This window comes from Mustela nivalis (assembly GCF_964662115.1).
Source record: "Mustela nivalis genome assembly, chromosome: 10".
NCBI lineage: Eukaryota > Metazoa > Chordata > Mammalia > Carnivora > Mustelidae > Mustela > Mustela nivalis.
The window spans coordinates 105,988,270-106,008,038 of NC_139029.1; the positions used below are offsets into that span (position 1 = coordinate 105,988,270).

General features: G+C 40.3%; 1 protein-coding gene across 24 annotated transcripts in view; it reads left to right on the plus strand.

Moving 5' to 3' along the window:
* The first annotated feature begins 3,976 nt into the window (after nucleotides 1-3,976).
* Nucleotides 3,977-19,769, plus strand: part of WDR47 (WD repeat domain 47) — a 66,402-nt gene continuing 50,609 nt past the window's right edge. For 4 of the 24 annotated variants that reach the window (XM_082687561.1, XM_082687543.1, XM_082687551.1 and 1 more), the window contains exons 1-2: nucleotides 3,977-4,659; nucleotides 16,758-16,798. Coding sequence is in view for 9 of the 24 variants with exons in the window: in XM_082687557.1 (XP_082543683.1) it covers nucleotides 15,188-15,254; nucleotides 16,758-16,798 (108 nt within the window). In the remaining 15 variants the exon portion in view is untranslated. Of the gene's footprint in view, nucleotides 4,660-7,530; nucleotides 7,578-15,185; nucleotides 15,255-16,757; nucleotides 16,799-19,769 lie in introns of all 24 variants that reach the window. The other 20 variants (XM_082687539.1, XM_082687549.1, XM_082687556.1 and 17 more) reach the window with 16 other exon arrangements.

Genomic DNA, 19,769 nt, shown 5'->3' on the forward strand with positions numbered 1-19,769 from the left:
AAGAAGAGGGAGAGAATCATCAGGTAGACCCCTTTGCTGAGCTCTGATCACGGAGCCTAACTAGGGGCTCAATTCCACAACCCTGAGATCACAACCTGAAATGAAATCAAGAGTTGGATGCTCAATTGATTGAGTCTACCAGGTGCCCCTGTGTGGCAATTTTATTTATTTATTTTTATTTTTTTTTATTTTTTTAAAGATTTTATTTATTTATTTGACAGACAGATCACAAGTAGGCAGAGAGGCAGGCAGAGAGAGAGGAGGAAGCAGGCTCCCTGCTGAGCAGAGAGCCAGATGTGGGACTCGATCCCAGGACCCTGAGATCATGACCTGAGCCGAAGGCAGCGGCTTAACCCACTGAGCCACCCAGGCGCCCCCTGTGTGGCAATTTTAGATAAATAACTGAAAATTTAGTAAGAAAGAGCCTAGTTACTGACCAAACTCTTAAAAAAAAAAAAAAAGCTAATACTGTACTTAATTTTTTCTGTAATAGGACTTTTTTTTTGCTTTTAATTTTTTTTTCAGTTTTGTTTTAAATTTCTTCTCAGTGTAACAGTATTCATTGTTTTTGCACCACACCCAGTGCTCCATGCAATACGTGCCCTCTGTAATACCCACCACCTGGCTCCCCCAGCCTCCCTCCCCCCGCCCCTTCAAGACCCTCAGGTTTTTTTTCAGAGTCCATAATCTCTCATGGTTCACCTCCCCTTCCAATTTCCCTCAACTCCCTTCTCTCCATCTCCCCATGTCCTCCATGTTATTTGTTATGCTCCACAAATAAGTGAAACCATATGATAATTGACTCTCTCTGCTTGACTTATTTCACTCAGCATAATCTCTTCCAGTCCCGTCCATGTTGCTACAAAAGTTGGGTATTCATCCTTTCTGATGGAGGCATAATACTCCATAGTATTTATTTATTTGATAGACAGAGATCACAAGTAGGCAGAGAGAGGGGGAAGCAGGCTCCCTGCTGAGCACAGAACCCTCGGGGCTGAAAGCACGACCTGAGCCAAAGGCAGAGGCTTAACCCACTGAGCCACCCAGGCGCCCCTGAAAGAGGACTTTTATAAGTATTTTGGGAGCACCTGACTTGTAAGTAAGACACCTACCTAGACTCATTTTGGTGAATCTCATGTTTTTCTTTGATCTTTCTAGCAAGTTCTACTGAAGAGTTTCAAGAAAGATTATTACCAGAAAGTTATTGACCGGGACGCCTGGGTGGTTCAGTTGGTTGGACGACTGCCTTCGGCTCAGGTCATGATCCTGGAGTCCCGTGATCGAGTCGGGGCTCCATGGGGAGTCTGCTTCTCTCTCTGACCTTCTCCTCATTCACGTTCTCTCTCACTGTCTCTCTCTCAAGTAAATAAATAAAATCTTAAAAAAAAAAAAAAGAAAGTTATTGACCTTATCTTAAAAAACCCATCCAAAATTATGATGCTTAATGTGATTTATGTGTTATTAACATTTCTTAACCTATAGTTTCCTTTTTTGGATTTTGAAGTATGTCAATGACTTCATTAAAATGGGGTATTTATTTTTCTTCCAAAACAAAATATTTTTAAGATTTTATTTTTGTTTTCAATATTAACATCCAGGATATTTACTTAATATATAAAAAAAATCTCTTCTATGTCCAAACAAGAATTTTTCTTTCCTGAGTTTAGCCATTGACCTATAATTTTAAGCTTTTGTTTAGGGGTGATAGGAGTGCTGGGAGACTCAGGTATTCTACCTACATAATTCTTGAGCCTATTTGAAAGAGAGCCTGCAGTGGTGGTATTTTGTTTGTTCTCCCAGAGCCAGCAGTGCCCCAGCTCTAAAGCACACAGCTCTTTGCTGTATTTATGTGTATGTGCTCTAATAAGGAGAGTGGAGCTTTTAAAACAAGAGCGCATATCCCTGCTGAACTTACCCTGAACGGCTTGAGGCAAGATTTCCTAATTTAGGCTTGTGCTCAGATTCCTTTCCACTATTTGGGGAAAACCCAAAAACTTCTATTTCCCTTTTTAGAAATGAGATTTGAGAATCTTATTAAAAGGGGTCCACCTTAGCCTATAGGCATTTAAGTCACAAGGCACTATGAATCATTCCCACAAGTTAGAACCTGCATTTTCACATGATGCCTAACCTAGTTCCTAATCCAGAGTAGGCACTGGGTAAATATTTGGTGAATGATTGAGGCAGTACCTCAGAATCTAAGGACAGTCTTTCAACTAAGAAAGCCTTGTCCTTTCTGAACAATTCGCTGCTTTGCAGCAACTAGAGTGAAAGACAAGACGATCTAATCTTAACCAGTGTGGCTGAGTATAGAAGGAAAGGTGATATACCCTAGGCTAACAGCTATTAAAGTTGTGGTGTAAAACTTGATGTTACATTAGGAAGTGAATATACAGTCAATGCATTTATCACTGAACGAGTGATAAGATGTACCAGATGTCTTGCATTTCAGTGCCTAGTTTCCCTTTATCCCACACCCCCCTTTTCTGAAAATATAATGATTATTCATTTGCTTCTAACAATTCTGATGACTACTTTTTGAAAATTTAGAGGCACATAACACTTTGGCACACGATGGGGGGGGGATAAAGATGAGTAAGACCTCTTATTCCCTCTACCTTGTCAGAATAAGGTCCACTTTTTTCAAGCTAAAATTTCCAATTAATACACTGAGGTAGAGTGCAAAAAGGAGGGTTTAAAAATCATAATAGTTAAAATCTTGGCTCTCCTACAGAACAGCTGTTTGACCTTGGGCAAATTATTTTCCTTAATCTCTAAAATGGGAATAGTTAACAGGCATTTTAAGGGAGATTGTGAGGCTTAAGTGAGAACATAGGGAAAGCACTTCATTTTATGCTTAATGACTATCCAAACAATCTAGTACCAGATCAGGTTTTTCCTATTGTGTAGTGCTCTGCCCTCAGTAGGTGGTCAAATGTTTGTCAGATTGTCCCTGATTTATAACCCTTTGTAGATCTAGTTGAAAATTTAAATAAATAACTCTTGCTTCTTGCAATTGGTATTGTTTGAGACTCAAGATCAAGAAGCAGATTCTCAGATGAACTGTACTGGCAAAGACTATACCTGCATTTCCTGTATATATCTGCCCACTTTTTCTATTTAAATATTCTTTACCATTTTTTCTTCTTTTTTTTCAAATATCCGGACCCTGAGTAACATTAACTTGTGCTTCTATTTATTTGCCTGTCACTTTATCACAGAGAGTTCTTAATGAAGACTCTTCCAGGAGTTCATCAGGACTAGGCAAGATAAATTTTGCATCAACTGTTTTCCCTGAATTTGTAAATATTTTTCTTGGAAACTTTGCCTCATACTACCGCTCCTTGTATCTTGAATTGGATTAAATTCTTCCTGTTCAGAATTTTTTTTTTTTTTTAAAGATTTTGTTTATTTATTTTACAGACAGAGGGAGAGATCACAAGCAGGCAGAGCAGCAGGCAGAAAGAGGGGGGAAGCAGGTTCCCTGCTGAGCAGAGAGCCCGATGTGGGGCTCGATCTCAGGACCCTGAGATCTTGACCTGAGCCGAAGGCAGAGGCTTTAACCCACTGAGCCACCCAGGCGCCCCAGAAATGTTTTTGATGTTTATTATTACCACTCTCTTTTACGTCCTTTCCCCCAGTTGGGAGGCCCAGAACGCTCTTGGCATTTGGCCTTTATGAGGACGAGGCTGATACAGGTTTGTGTCAGTTTATTCCTAGCTTTTCTACATGGTTATACCCACTGAATTCTCAATTCAGCTCGGTGAAGCATCACGTTTATTTGTGGACTACTACTGCACGGGTGGGGCGGGAAAGTGAGATCCTGTTGTCAAGGAGCTTACAACTAAAAAGGGTAGTAAAAAAAACCCCTAGGAACCTGTTAAGTGTTAAGTAACTGGAAAATGCTCGGAGACGTATCAATATCACAAAAGGAGAAATCTAGAAAGGGGCGGATGAGCTGCTGGAGTTTTCGGGAGGAAGTGGGGCCTGCAGTAGCGGAGAGACACGGGGAGGAGGCCAGATTCACTTCATTAGTCTTTATTAATAAATTGTCGGGGAGGAATGTTGAGTCGATTCTAATGTGCAGATGACTTCTCGATTCCGAAGTCCCCTCTGCGCTATTTCGGGACGCAGGGTCACCCGCCAGCGACGGGTTGCGTCCCAGCCGCTGGTTCCTTACCCGAACGCCAGGCAAGCTTTTCCTCAGAGTCCAGTCGGTCCTTGGAGGGCCGGCCGAGAGCCGGTCCATCCAGGCGTGGCCCCACCGCTCCAAGCCTGGGCCCGCCCAGCTGACTTTCCCTTTGGCTCAGGCACCTGCCTGGCCGCCCCTCGGCGGGGTCCTGAGGCGCCTCGAAGAAGCGCGGTGATTGGCTGCGGCTCGGGGCTGGAGCTCGCCTCCGACGCCGCTTGACAACCGCAATCTGCGAGGCTGAGTCTGAGAGCTACTTCGGCTGGGGCAGACTCGGGGAAGAACGGAGTGTCGGTCTGATGGATTGACGTGAGGGCGGCAGAAGGGAGGACCGGCGCCAAGCAGAGACACAGACCTCCGCCCTCGCGCTTCAGTCCCAGCCCAGAGCCGGCCGCGTCGGGGCCGCGTCCGCCGGCCTCTTAGTCGCTTTCTCCCCAGCCCCTTCTCTGGACTGGTCCGGGAACCCTTAGGTGAGTGACTCCGGATGGCGGAGGCGGGGTCGGCCGCGCAGCACCTCCAGTTGCCATGGTCACCGGTCGCCACCTGTCACCACCTGACGGGGTTCCGACCCAGGCAGCCCTTGGCCTCTAGGGTGGCGTTTGCGGCCGGGGAGAAGGGTCTCGGGTAGGGTTCGGTGGCGCAGGGGTCCGGGGTCGTGGGTGAGGGCCAGGGAACTGCCGTCCGCAGTTTGGAGGCCGCCGCTCCTGAACCACACCTTCCCCTGTCTGCCAGCCGGGCTCTGGGGCAGAGCGACGCCCCTCGCCCTGGTGCTTGTCGGCCCCCGAGCGAGGAGCGAGCGCAGGGTGGGTGTCCACCTCGCTGCTGCTGAGAGGCGGGAGGGGAGCTGGCCGCGCGGATTCTTCCTTCCTCGGCCCGCTGCGGGGCCAGGTCGAGAACTGAGGGGAGCGCTCGCGTCCCTGTCTGGGCACGCCTTGGCCGGGAGGAGGGGAGGAAGCTCGGGACTGGGAGCCGAGCCTCGGCGTGGGGCAGCTCCGCGGGGCCGGCTTTGGCCTTATCTTACGTCAGTGGTCTGTGGGAGCAGCCTTTGAGGGGTCTGGGCAGGGGGCGGGGAGAGGGGTAGCGACTGGGTTTGGAACCCGGCTTTGCTGGGGCGGGGGAAGCGCCTGCGTAGAAGACGCGGGAGGCTGTAGAAGTCGTAGGGTTCAGCGGGTCGCGTGTATTGGGGAGAAAGAGATTGGGGCTCAAGCTCTGGGGCGAGTCATTGGGCATAAGGGGCGAGAGCAGGAGGAGGCAAGGACAGCATTGACCAGCGTTTGATTGTTTTCTTCTCTAAACCCAGACGTGCGGTCTGTAACCAGGCATGGTATCTGAGCGGAGCGTTTTTGGCAACTTGGTTCTCTGCATAATGAAAGGAGAAGTCTTTGTTCCACCCAGATTCATAGGTTGTGATCTAACACTTATTTCCCTCCCTTTGTTGTAGACTTCATAGAATGCATCAAGATGCATCAAGAAGTAAATGGCACAGAAATTAACATGTAGGCTTTAAATATGCTACAAATCTTTTTTTTCCCACAGTAAATCCAAGTAAAAAAAAATTTTTTTTGTCTCCAGTATTGGCATGAGTTGTATTGTAGAGAGGAGAAATGCCTAAGAACCCATTTTCCTTTATATGTCATATCCTGGAGGTCTCATTTAGGAGGAGGATGTAATGAACAATTTTACGTTAGGTTTTAGGGGGTAGATTGCTTCCACACGGGAAAAAAAAATTATTATACAGTGAGGGAAAGGACAAGTAATTAAACCACTAACAGTATATTGTCAGGTAAAATAAAGACAAAACACTCGAACTTCGATGTCATTAGAAATATGTAATTTTTTGAGAAGGGATTTTAACATGTTTATCTCTCCTTCCTACTTCCCAATTCTTTTTTTCTTTCTTTCTTTCTTTTTTTTTTTTTTTTAAAGCCAGTATGAGGAATATATCATAAGAGAACAGGGGTGTTATCCTAAGTTCTTAGTTACATAATTGTCCTCAGTCTCTTTTTCTGTTTGTGAATTTATCAGTTACTGAATGGACAGCATGTGATAAGGTTAACACACACACACACACACACACACACACACACACACAGCAGTTTGAGAAACACTTCAAAATAAGTATGAAGAAATGCAGTTTTTTTTAGTGGATCAGTAAACTGGAAATCAGATTGCCCGGATTTAAGTTTCATTTTGCTATTGATTACAATATACTTTGCTCTTGATTACATTACTACTCATCCTACTGTAGAGTCAATATTTAATCTGTAAAATGGTAATAATACCTACTATTATTTTAGTCTGGAATGGGCTCTTCAGTTGAACAGAAGAATCTATTTGAAAGTGTTTTGGAAAAAAATTAAGGGATCTGTTTATTACCTTTTTTTTTTTTTTTTTAAGATTCTTATTTATTCATTTGACAGAGAAAGCTCAAATAGGCAGAATGGCAGGGAGAGGGAGAAGCAGGCTCCTGGCTGAGCAGGGAGCCCAGCTCTGGGCTCTATCCCATGACCTAAGCCAAAGTCAGCTGCTTAACCAACTGAGCTACCCAGGTGCCCCTGTTGATTACCTTTTAATAGAGTAGAGTATTGGCATGATCCACTTAGTATTTTGAGGTCCAGAACCTTATTTATTTTTTTAAAGATTTTTTATTTATTCATTTGACAGAGATCACAAGCATGCAGAGAGGCAGGCAGAGAGAGGGGGCAGGGAAGCAAGTTCGCTGCTGAGCAGGGAGCCTGATTTGCGGGGCGTACAATCCCAGGACCCTGGAATCATGACCCCAGCGGAAGGCAGAGGCTTTAACCCACTGAGCCACACAGGTGTCCCTAGAATGGAGCCTTCTTAAGATACTCTCTCTCCCTCTGCCCCTCCCCCCTTAAAAAAACAAAAAGAAAAGCAAAATTTTTCTACTTGCAAGAAAATTATTGGAGTCCTGTACTGTCTATTACTGTGTAATAAATTACCTTTTCCAAAACATTGGCTTAAAACAACAAATAGTTTATCTCACTGTTTCTGAGGGTCTGGAACCTGGGGCACAGCCCTACTGAGTACCTCTGATTTAAGGTCTTTCTTAAGATTGCAGTCAAGCTGCAGTAAGGGGCTGTGATCTTGTCTGAAGATACAAATCAGGGATGATCTCCATCCAAATTCAGTGACTTGGGCCTTTGTTCCTGTGGGCTGTTGGACTGAGGGCTTCCATTCCTCCTGGCAGTTGAGTGGTTTTTTGCCACTTGGATCTTTCCATAAGGTTGCTTCATGACATGGCAGCTGGCTTCCCCCAGCGTGAGAGTCTGAGAGAATACACGCCAACACTCAGGACTCACACTGTCATCTCTTTACAGAGCTTGAAAGTGACATCTCAACACTTCCGCTGTGCTTCTGTGCAGAAGTGAGTCGCTAAATCCAACCCATATGTAAGGGCCAGTGAGTACAAAAGGTTATAAACACTATTAGGGTCACTGGTGACCATCTTAGAGGTTACCTGCCACAGGTGCCTTGTAGGGGGTATATAAAAATTTTCTGTCATTGGAGGCATTTATGTATAGGTTGGCAGACCATCTGTTAGAGGTAAGTATTTGAATATTCTGTATTAAATAGCGTGGACTAATGTACCTTCCTCTTCAGTTCTGTGATAAATATATAAAACTAAGAAAGTAGAAAAGTTAAGGATAGAAAACTTTAATAGGTAATTATATAGGATGTTTTTTGTTGTACTTAATTTAGTAGTTAATGCTTGTATAATTTTGGCATTTTTGGTACATTTTTAAGTTTTTGTGGCTCTTGGTTTAGTAGATTTCCTTATATGTTTCTGAATGTTGGCCTACTGACTTAAAGCCATTTTCTAAGATAGTTCGATTTTTGAAGTATACACAAATACCTCAAGTTCTGCTTTTTCCCTTTGAAAATAATAGAGTATGTGTGGGAATAAAACATGGACACTTTTAATCTATTTTACAAAGCACACTTTTTACCTTGGTTTTAGGTGTGATAGAAAACTATGCTGGAGGCCTCATTATATAATAAAAGGTGAAATTGTGTTCTTAGATAAAACGTCCTTTTTATCGTAAAATAAAACACACAAAAATAATACTGTATGAAATTATGAGTATTTTACTTTGACGTTAGCATTAATTTGTGCTTAAAGTTTAGAATTAATTTTTATTACAAATATTAAGATTGTAAACTTTCTACATTTCTTACATCTTTATGGGTTGAAACTCTGCTTAATATACATTTGAATTTTCACTATGAGCTGCTGTGATGATTTAAGGAATAAAAATGTTTTAAAATCCTGAATTCTTTTTATGATTAACACCTAAAGCTTTTGGCTGGAAGTCAGGAGACTTGGAGTTTAGCTCTGTCTAACGTCAAATAATAATCATATAATCAAGTGATGGCACTGTTGCTCAGTAGTAAGTGGGATTCCCATTTTGAATTGTTTTAAGGAATGGACTTGTTTTGGTCTGTCCATAATTTAGCTTCCAGGTTTCTTTTGAGATCAGTGACACAGTCTATGAGTTTTCTGACTGGAAGCTGTTCAGTCTGAGACCAGAGAACACAGCAAAGATCTGACAGGTCTTAAAGAGATCTGCTGAACCATATTTTAAGCAAGTGAGCTATAAGTTTATTATTTAAGAATAAAAATAATTCTCTAAACATTTTGTTTTTCAGTCTAAAATTCTTACTGCCTTGGGGGCGCCTGGGTGGCTTAGTTGGTTAAGCACTCAGCTCTTGATTTTGGCAAGTCCTGATCTCAGGGTTGGTTGTAAGATCAAGCCATGCTGGGCATGGAGCCTGCTTAAGATTCTCCTCCTCCTTCCCCTCTCCATCTGCCCCAACCCGCCTCTTGCCACCCTCTCTCTTGCAGATACTATCTTTCTACTAAATAAATAAATAAATAAATAAATAAATCAAATTCTTATTCCTTAAATCAATGCTAATTTTGCTTTTAGTTGTGGTCTAAAAACTGAATTATGATTAGTAGTAAAGCATTTGTTGAGACACTTAAATTTATTTAGATTTATCTAGATTTCCTCATATTTGGTGTGGTTTTCATGGACTCTTTATTTATATTTTTATTTATTTATTGGATTTTATTTATTTGACAGAGAGAGACATAGCAAGAGAGGGAAATACAAGTAGAGGAAGTGGGAGAGGGAGAAGCAGGCTTCGTGCTGAGTAGGGAGCCAGATGTGGGGTTCTATCCCAGAACCCTGGGATCATGACCTGAGCTGAAGGCAGATGCTTAACAACTGAATGACTCAGGCGCCCCTATTTTTTTTTTTATTTTTTAAAGATTTTATTTCTCGGGACGCCTGGGTGGCTCAGTTGGTTGGATGACTGCCTTCGACTCAGGTCATGCATGATCCCGGAGTCACGGGATCGAGTCCCGCATCAGGCTCCCAGCTCCATGGGGAGTCTGCTTCTCCCTCTGACCTTCTCCTCACTCATGCTCTCTCTCACTGTCTCTCCCTCAAATAAATAAATCTTAAAAAAAAAAAAAAAAGATTTTATTTCTCAGAGGGTACGAGTGCAAGCAGAGGGAGAAGCAGGGTTCCTGCTGAGCAGGGAGCCTAGTGCCAGACTCTATCCCAGGACCCTGGGATCATGACTTGAGCCAAAGGCAGACGTTTAACCTACTGAGACACCCAGTGTCCCTTCATGGATACTTTAAAAATTGAAGTCCATTTTATTTTTAATTTTTTTTTTTTTAAAGATTTTATTTATTTATTTGACAGACAGAGATCACAAGTAGGCAGAGAGGCAGGCAGAGAGAGGGAAGCAGGCTTCCTGCGGAGCAGGGAGCCCGATGCGGGGCTCGATCCCAGGACCTTGAGATCATGACCCGAGCCGAAGGCAGCAGCCCAAACCACTGGGCCACCCAGGCGCCCCTTGAAGTCCATTTTAAACTTGAAAGTTAAACTCCAAAGTTCTTAGATCTAATTTTTCTTTTACTTTTTCTTTTCTTTTTTCTTTCCTTCCCTCTTTCCTTCTTTCCTTTTGGTTCCCTTCTTATCAGTTTCAATACTGCTTATTTTTTGATGGTGGTATTCATTTAGATGATTTTAAACTTAAGTGGGGCTTATTAAATAAGGGTTAAGTATATTAGACCTGGGCGCCTGGGTGGCTCAGTGGGTTAAGCCTCTGCCTTCGGCTCAGGTCATGATCTCAGGGTCCTGGGATCAAGCCCCACATCGGGCTCTCTGCTCAGCAGGGAGCCTGCTTCCCCCTCCCCCCACCCAAGTATATTAGACATGGAGAGTTTTTTTAAAAATGAAAAGTAGTACTTACTTTTATTTTTTATTGTTATTTATTTATTTGAGAAAGAGAATGAGAGGGGAAAAGTCAGAGGGAGAAGCAGGGTCCCCGCTGAGCAGGTACTCGGATGCAGGACTTGATACCAGGATTCCAGGATCATGACCTGAGCCAAAGCCAGTCATCCAACCAACTAAGCCACCCAGGCACCCTCTACTTTTATTTTAGTTTCTTACACAGTTGAGCTAATACTTTTTGTCTCTCTTACTAAAAGTCCCTGTTTAAAAGTCTGATTAGATTGTTATTAATGCAGACTTCTATTTATTTACTCTATTAACATTGTTTAATAGGAAAATAATGTGAAAGATAATAAAACTAGGGTCCTCTGTTGGAATAATTTTTATTAAAGATTTTATTTATTTATTTGTCAGGGAGAGAAAGAGAGCACAAGCAGGCAGAGGGAGAAGCAGGCTCCCTCCTGAGTAAGAAGCCTGGGATCATGACCTGAGCCGAAGGCAGATGCTTAACCAACTGAGTCACCCAGGCATACTTGTTGGAATAATTTTTAAAGATTATTTCAGTACTATGAAGCTTTTTCATTTTGGCATATTTAGATGACTTTTCATTTCATAACTTTCCTTATCTTTGCCCTTCACTTTCTTGGGAATTAGTGTGATATAGCAGAAAGAGCTGCAGAATCTCACAGACTGTTTCCAATCTTGCCCAAAGGTATAGCCTTTGGCTACTGTATTTCCTTCGTTTCCTTTTCCTACTCTTTTTCCTTTTCTTCCTCTTTCTCTCTCTTTGCTTGTCCTCTTTGTATCTGTATTTCTGTCAGAAATTCTAATTTTCATTGCTACAAAGCTTAGGATATGATTGGGGAGAGGGAGACAATTTCTTGTCTGGCTACCAAGATTATATATCTATCTATATACATAGTTACATATATATATATATATATATATATATGCATGCTAGATTAACCATGTATAGATTATTAAATAAATACTGCCTCCTCTTGTTTTGCTATCCTGTTAAATAGGTTAAATAGGTGCCCTCTGGTATTTTTTATTTATTTATTACAGATTTCATTTATTTATTTGTCAGAGACCGCACAAGCCAGAGGGAGAGGCAGGCAGAACCTCCCATGCATCCCATCTTCTGGTACTTTTTACGGTGTCAACATGGATACCAGGATATATGTCCTGATGCACTTTTGAAAGAAGTACTTAGTAACTTGTGAAATACATGTTGAGTCTTAATGTAAATACTGGGTTAGGTTTTTTTTTTAGTTTATTTAATCTCTGCACTCAATATAGATGTAGGGCTTGAACTCACAACCCTGAGATCAAGGGTTGCATGCTTTTTCTGACTCAGCCAGCCAGGTCGCCTAGATACTGGGTTAATTTCTTTTTTTTTTTTTTTAAAGATTTTATTTATTTATTTGACAGAGATCACAAGTAGGCAGAGAGGCAGAGAGAGGGCGAAGCAGGCTCCCTGCTGAGCAGAGAGCCCGATGTGGGGCTCAATCCCAGGATCCTGGGATTATGACCCGAGCTGAAGGCAGAGGCTTAACCCACTGAGCCACCCAGGCGCCCCACTGGGTTAATTTCTTAAACTTACAAAGCCAGGGGTCTTTGTCTGTCAAGTGGGAATGAAACTGCCTATTTCATAAGATTGTTATAAGGATCACTTAAACAATATGAGTAAAGATCTTAGAATAGTACCCAGTAGTTTTTGCACTGTAAACATAGCAGTTGTATTGTATTCCAGTTGGCAGGTTGATGTGGAAGAGAACCTTTCAGATCTAATTTTGTAATTTTTCAGTTTTCTCTTTTTAAAATTAAATTGTATTCATACAAGAAATATGTGTGTAAACATACAAGTGATACATGAATGTTTGTGAAGCATTCTGGTAATACAAATGATAAAGAGTAAAACAGTCTCCCTTCAGCCCCTTTCTCTTCCCAATTTTATGCCTTGCATCCAGTACCATTCCTGTCCTCAGAGGTAACCTTTCTTAACAGTCATATGTGTTCCACTAGACCTTTCTTTGTTACTTATTTAGACATGGATATCATATCTTCCCTTTAAAAAATTAAGTGAACATATTTATATTGATCCATTTAGCAAATATTTATTGATAGTTATATTGTTCTGTGATGTGCTTTTGCATTGTGAGGATGCATTTGTATTCTATATTAATGAATTTACCATAATTTAACAATTCTATTGATGAGAGCTCAGTTTATTTCTAAATTTTCTCTATTACAAGCAGATATTCAAGGAGCATCATTGTCTATGTACCTTTGTGTATATTTGCAAGTACTTTTTTAGGATAGGTGTCTAGAAGTAGAATTGGAATTGGTAAGTCAGTATAAACATTTAAAATTTTCATAGGTAGAAAAACAGTAAAATTTTCATAGGTAGAAATTTCATGCTGTCATACTCTCTTTCAAAAAGTTTGTCCCAATTTAAATCCTTTTTTAAAAAGATTTTATTTATTTATATGAGAGAGGGAGAATGAACATGAGTGGGGTGAGGGGCAGAGGAAGAAGCAGACTCCTCGCTGAGCAGGGTGCTCAACTTGGGTGCCTAACATGGGGCTTGATCTCAAGACTCCAGAATCATGACCTCATGACCACCAGCTGCAACTGAGCCACCCAGGTGCCCCCAATTTACATTCTTTTTTTTTTTAATTAATTGCTTTTATTAACATATAATGTATTATTTGCCCCAGGGGTCTGTGAATTGTCAGGCTTACACACTTCACAGCACTCACCATAACACATACCCTTCTCAGTGTCCATAACCAACCACCCTCTCCATACCCCCCCACCCCCGCCAATTTATGTTCTTAACACAATATGTGAAAGGACATTTACTCATGCTCTTGCCAACACTAGGTATCAGGTCTTTTTTGCAAAACCAGTAGGCCATAAATGGTATCTTATTTTAATATCACTTGTGACGTTGAACTTCTTTTCATAAATTTATTGGTCTTTTATAGTTCTGTGTATTGTCTGTAGTCTTTGCTCATTCAATTGGAATTTTGAGAGGTATTGATTTGAATATGCTATTTATATGTTCTTAGTGGTAATCATTTAACTGTTTATGTGTATTAAGTTTATTCCTACATTGTCCTTTTTTTTTTTTTAAAGATTTTATTTATTTATTTGACAGAGAGAGATCACAAGTAGGCAGAGAGGCAGGCAGAGAGAGAGAGGAGGAAGCAGGCTCCCTGCTGAGCAGAGAGCCCGATGCGGGGCTTGATCCCAGGACCCTGGGACCATGACCTGAGCTGAAGTCAGAAGCTTTAACCCACTGAGCCACCCAGGTGCCCCCCTAGTTTGTCCTTTGTCTTTTTTTTTTTTTAAAGCTGAAACTAAGAGTCAGACCCTTAACCGACCCTTAACTTACCAAGGTGCCCCAGTCCTTTGTCTTTTAACTTGTTTATGGCAACTTCTGTTACAAGTGGAATACATTTTTAGTGCCAAATTTGACAGTTTATTTTCTTTACATTTTCAGGGTTATGGGACTTTTTTTTTTTTTTAAGATTTTATTTATTCATATGAAAGAGCATGAACAAGGGGAAGAGCAGAGGAAGAGGGAGAAGCCGACTCCCTGCTGAGCACAGAGCCTAATGTGGGGCTTTTTTTTTTTTTTTTAAAGATTTTATTTATTCATTTGACAGAGAGAAATCACAGGTAAGCAGAGAGGCAGGCAGAGAGAGGAGGAAGCAGGCTTCCTGCGGAGCAGAGAGCCCGATGCGGGGCTCGATCCCAGGACCCTGAGATCATGACCTGAGCCGAAGGCAGAGGCTTTAACCCACTGAGCCACCCAGGCGCCCCTAATGTGGGGCTTAGTTCCAGGATCCTGAGATCATTCATGACCTGAGCCAAAGTCATACACTTAACTGACTGAGCCACCTAGGCACCCCTGGGTTGTGGGACTTAATTACATAGTCTGAGTCAAAAATAGTTTTGTTTTTTGATTTTTAAGATTTTATTTATTATTTAAGATTTTATTTATTTATTATTTATTTATTTATTAGAAAGCGAGAGAATACAAGCAGGCAGAGCAGCAGGCAGAGGGAGAGGGAGAAGCAGGCTCTTCACGGAGCAGAGAGCCTGATGCAGGGCTCCATCCCAGGACCCTGGTATTATGACCAGAGGTGAAGGCAGATGCTTAACTGACTGAGCCACCCTGCCACCCCAAGTCAAAATAGTTTTGCTTATTTTGTAAATTTTTAGTTCTTCAGCAATTAAATATGCTTTTTAATTTTTGTGGGTTTGAATATGGAAAGAACACAACTATTTTTATCTCATAAAGATTGAAATAATATTTGAATCAGATCTGAGATATTTAAAAAGTTACAAATCATTCTCAAATGTTACTTCTTTAAATATGAAATGAACACATTATATTCATTATATTACTAATTCCTTCCAGTTACTTGCAATTAGAATTTTCAAGTAATTTGCAATGGGAAATTCATTACTTATGTTTCATACTAATTATTATTTTTACATATTTTGAATAAGTAATATTTGTACATGATACAAAATTCAAAAGGTACAAAAGAGTATATAGTGGGAAGTCTTCTTTCCATTCCTATTCTTTAATTATCCAGTTTTCTTTTAAGACAGTCATTTTTATCTATTTTTTCTTTTCCCCAAAGATATTTTATGCATATGCACAACATTTAGTTTATGTTAATTGAGTTTTTTTCTTTTTATAGCTATGTTAAGCTGCACCTGCTTTAAAGATAATTTGGTCTGTAGGCCAAAATTATTCACAGTTCCAGAAGGTAAATTAGAATAATTGATGAATAGAGCACAGCTGTCAACAATAAGCTGTCAACAACACATTATACATCCATGTCACAAACGTTAGCTGATTAGCAGACATGACAGAGTTTTGCAATTAGAAGGACTTTTGTTTGCTTAAATGATTTAAAACAAATCTATTTTCTTTCCTCTTATTAAACTGACCTTATAGATTAGAGACTTCTAATTATTCCAGACTTTTTCCCACTAAGAATTTATGTATACTTTCTTTTTATTGAAATGTGACTTAAAGCAAATTATAAAACTTGAAAGAAAATCATAGAAATTACCCAAACTAACCCTATTGTTTCATGTATGAAGAAATTGAAGCCCGTAGAGATTGACTTGCAACATCACAAAGGCCAGACATTTACAGTTTCAAATTTTTAGAATGCTATTTTATTAAAAAGATAGGTTACAAATTTGTTTCTCCATTTTTTAAAAGATTTTTTAAAATTTATTTGAGAGAAAGAGAGCACTAGTAGGGGGGAGGAGCAGAGTTCAGAGAAGTGGAGCCCAACCTCCCTGGGCTCAGTCCCAGGACCTTGAGATCATGACCTGAGCGGAAGGCAGATGCTCAACCCACTGAGCCATGCAGGTGCCCCCTTTTCTCCATTTTTTAAAGGAAAAGGTACAGTCTTAGTTTTTATTATGTCCTAGTTTGGTATTATATTAAAAGTCTTCCTAGTACTTCATTTCCTTATCTGCAATGGTAAGGCAGTGTTATTCATTGTTAGGCACTCTGTAATACTCAGAAGATTAAAGAGAATGGTTTTTATTGGGTGGGATGGAGTTGGAGATTAATGGAGCCTTTCTTAAGTACTCTTTTCTTGACCATAAAATTTATAATGGCTGTACCTTGATTCCTTTAATCTCATACTTGTAAATCATTCTTAGCTTTGTGCATTTTTCTTCCTTCCTAATCTATATTATAAGTTAGTGAAGGAACACTTCAAATGTTCCTCTTTGTGAAGGAACATTTAAATCATATCTATTTATATTTGATTAGAAAGCTACCACTGATATTTTTTCATGAAACTATTTCCATATCCATATACAGAAATATATATAGAAGTGAATTTATGTTAACATTATTTCTTTTTTTCTTAACATTTTATCTTTAATCTTTGATTTCTAAAAATAATTTTATTTCTTGCCCCTTAATATATTCTTCAATGTCATTTGAGTAAGATAGGAATCAGTATGAGTATAAAGACCTTATTTGGAATTTAGTTTCTATAGATATTAATTATATTTAAGTACTGAAATACTAACGACCTACCAACTGGTATCCATATGTACTCATTATTAAAGAAAACTTATTTCCTTATTCACTTAGTCCAGAGGTGGATATAAGCAAAAACTAATTTCTTAAAGGAAAATCCATAAAGATTTTTTTGTGATTTCTTTATATGTAAATTTATCATTTATTATAGAAATACTGAAACATTCTGATTTTGTTTTGTTTTGTTTTCTGTTTTCAGTAGAACACCCTTTATTGTTGGCCCTGCATAAATTCTGCCTGGTGAGTAATTGTTCACATGTACCATGGGCTGATGTGTCTACATAAGATACTGTCAGAGCTGACTTTAGTTAAATAAAGGGCCAGAGCTTTATCCTTTTATTTTTTCTTTGTTGTTGTTTTTTAAGATTTTATGGATTTATTTGAGAGAGAGGGCTCACAAGCACAATCAGAGGAGAGGGGCAGAGGAAGAGGGAGAAGCAGACGCCTCACTGAGCAGGGACCTGAGCCAAAACCAAGAATTGGACCCTCAATCCACTGAGCCACCCAGGCACCCCTCCATCCTTTTGAATGGCTTTTAGAATAGTAGTAAAGAAAATAATTTACTCTATACCTTTTTAGAGACATTTCTTCATTAATTGCATCTTAAGTTATTCAACTAACATTTGTTGAACACTTAACATACTGTGCATTTAATTTTTTTCCAAGATTTTATTTATTTATTTGACAGAGATTACAAGTAGGCAGAGAGGCAGGCAGAGAGAGAGGGGGAAACAGGCTCCCTGCTGAGCAGAGAGCCCGATGCAGGGCTCTATCCCAGTACCCTGAGATCATGACCTGAGCCAAAGGCAGAGGCTTAACCCACTAGGCCAGGTGCCCCTGTGCATCTCATTTTAAAAGATAATTTTAGTTGTTTCTTAGCCAGTTAACTCTGTTTTATATCTCCCCTGAGGATGGGGGATGAAACACTTATTATTATTTTTTAGATTTTTATTTACTTGTCAGAAAGGGAGAGAGGGAGCATGAGCAGGGGAAGCTGCAGGCAGAGGGAGAAGCAGGCTCCCTGCTGAACAGGGAGCCCAATGTGGTACTTAATCCCGGGATTCTGGGATCATGACCTGAGCTGAAGGCAGATTCTTAACCAACTGAGCCACCCAGGCATCCCAAGAAGCATTTATTATGGAATTCTACTCTTCTGAATTAGAGAAGAATTCTAGCTTTATGGGGATTAATAGTTTGAAATTAAAAATATATTTGAATTCTGTTTTTATATCATCTTTAAAACTTATAATGTACTTAATTTCTAAATTACATAGCTAGGATTTGGGGAGCCTCTACAAATGTTTCAGTAACAGAATAAGATATAATCATCAAGCATATATCTATGTTTGTTTTAGTTAAAGATTTTATTTGAGAGAGAGCACAAGCCTGGGAAGGGCAGAGGGACAGGGAGAGGTAGACAAGCGGGGAGATGCTGACATGGGTATGTATCCCAGGATCCCAGGACTCTGAGATCAGACCTGAGCTGAAGGCAGCGGCTTCCCTGAATTAGCCACCCTGATCCTTCTTTACCTATGTTTTATTTTTTAAAAATTATTTATTATTTATTTTTAACAAATAACTTTTTTTTTTTTTAAAGATTTTATTTATTTATTTGACAGACAGAGATCACAAGTAGGCAGAGAGGCGGGCAGAGAGAGAGGAGGAAACAGGCTGCGTGCTGAGCAGAGAGCCTAATCTGGGGCTTGATCCCAGGACCCTGAGATTGTGACCCGAGCTGAAGGCAGAGGCTTTAATCCACTGAGCCACCCAGGCGCCCCTTTACCTGTGTTTTATATTATATCCAACAACAGTGAATTTTATAAGAATTAAAATTCTGGGTTAGGTGGTTAAAATACTATACTATTCTACTAAGAATTTCACAGTCTAGAACTAAAGCTTGTGTTTTAAAAAATCCTGACCAATTCTATGTTAATTAGGAAACATTTTCTCTATCCGAAATTTAAATGTAAAGTCAATGTAAAATACGTATTTGTAAGAATTATTTAATAATCAGAAATGATGGCAACATTAAACTTGTAGTTATGATTTAAAGTGGGACTATTGCCATAGATTTATAGTAACTCCAGAGTTACTCCATATTTAGACTGAATATTTAATAAATGGAGGCCTACAAAATGTTCAGCATCATTGGGTATATTGAACAACTTTAGAAAATTACATCTCAGTTCTGCACTGAGTTGTATGGTTGGTACATAGTGATATAAGTGAAGTCCCCTCTAAGATCTTAGAGATAGATAGAGGGGGCAATTATTTTTCTGATGACTAAATTAGTTAAGGCCACCTATTTTTTTTTTTTTTTAAGATTTTACTTATTTATTTGAGAGAGAATGCGAGTGAGAGAGAGAGGGAGCATGAGAGGGTCAGAGGGAGAAGCAGACTCCCCGTTGAGCAGGGAGCCAGATGAAAGACTCAATCCCAGGACTCCAGGATCATGACCTGAGCTGAAGGCAGTTGCTTAACCAACTGAGCCACCCAGGTGCCCCACTTAAAGCCATTCTTTTTTGTTTGTTTGTTTGTTTTTAAAGATTTCATTTATTTATTTGACAGAGAGAGATCACAAGTAGGCAGAGAAGCAGGGAGAGGGAGAAGCAGGCTCCCTGTTGAGCAGAGAGCCTGATGCAGGGCTCAACCCAGGACCCTGAGATCATGACCTGAGTCAAAAGCAGAGGCTTGGGGCGCCTGGGTGGCTCAGTGGGTTAGAGCCTCTGCCTTCAGCTCGGGTCATGATCCCGCGGTCCTGGGATCGAGCCCCGCATCGGGCTCTCTGCTTGGCGGGGAGCCTGCTTCCTCCTCTCTCTCTCTGCCTGCCTCTCTGCCTACTTGTGATCTCTGTCTGTCAAATAAATTAAAAAAAAAAAAAAAAAAAAAAGCAGAGGCTTTAACCCCCTGAGCCACCCAGGCGCCCCAAGCCATTCTTTTGCTAGTAAGAATTACATGAAGATTTGGGAAATGCTAAAATCACTAATCATGGTGCTTTAGGAGTAATCTCAGGGAGGCAGTTCTGAAATGTAATTAGAATTTAGTGAGTAGAAATATCATTAATTTTAGTGTATCCTCTTTTGAATAAAGTCTCTTAACAGGAGGACGGGCAGCTCAGAAGAAAGCAAAGGGAAACCCAAAGCATGTGGAACTGGGGTGGCTGCCCTGTTGAGATTTTTTTTTTTTTGGTTATTTGTTTGTTTCTTGAGGC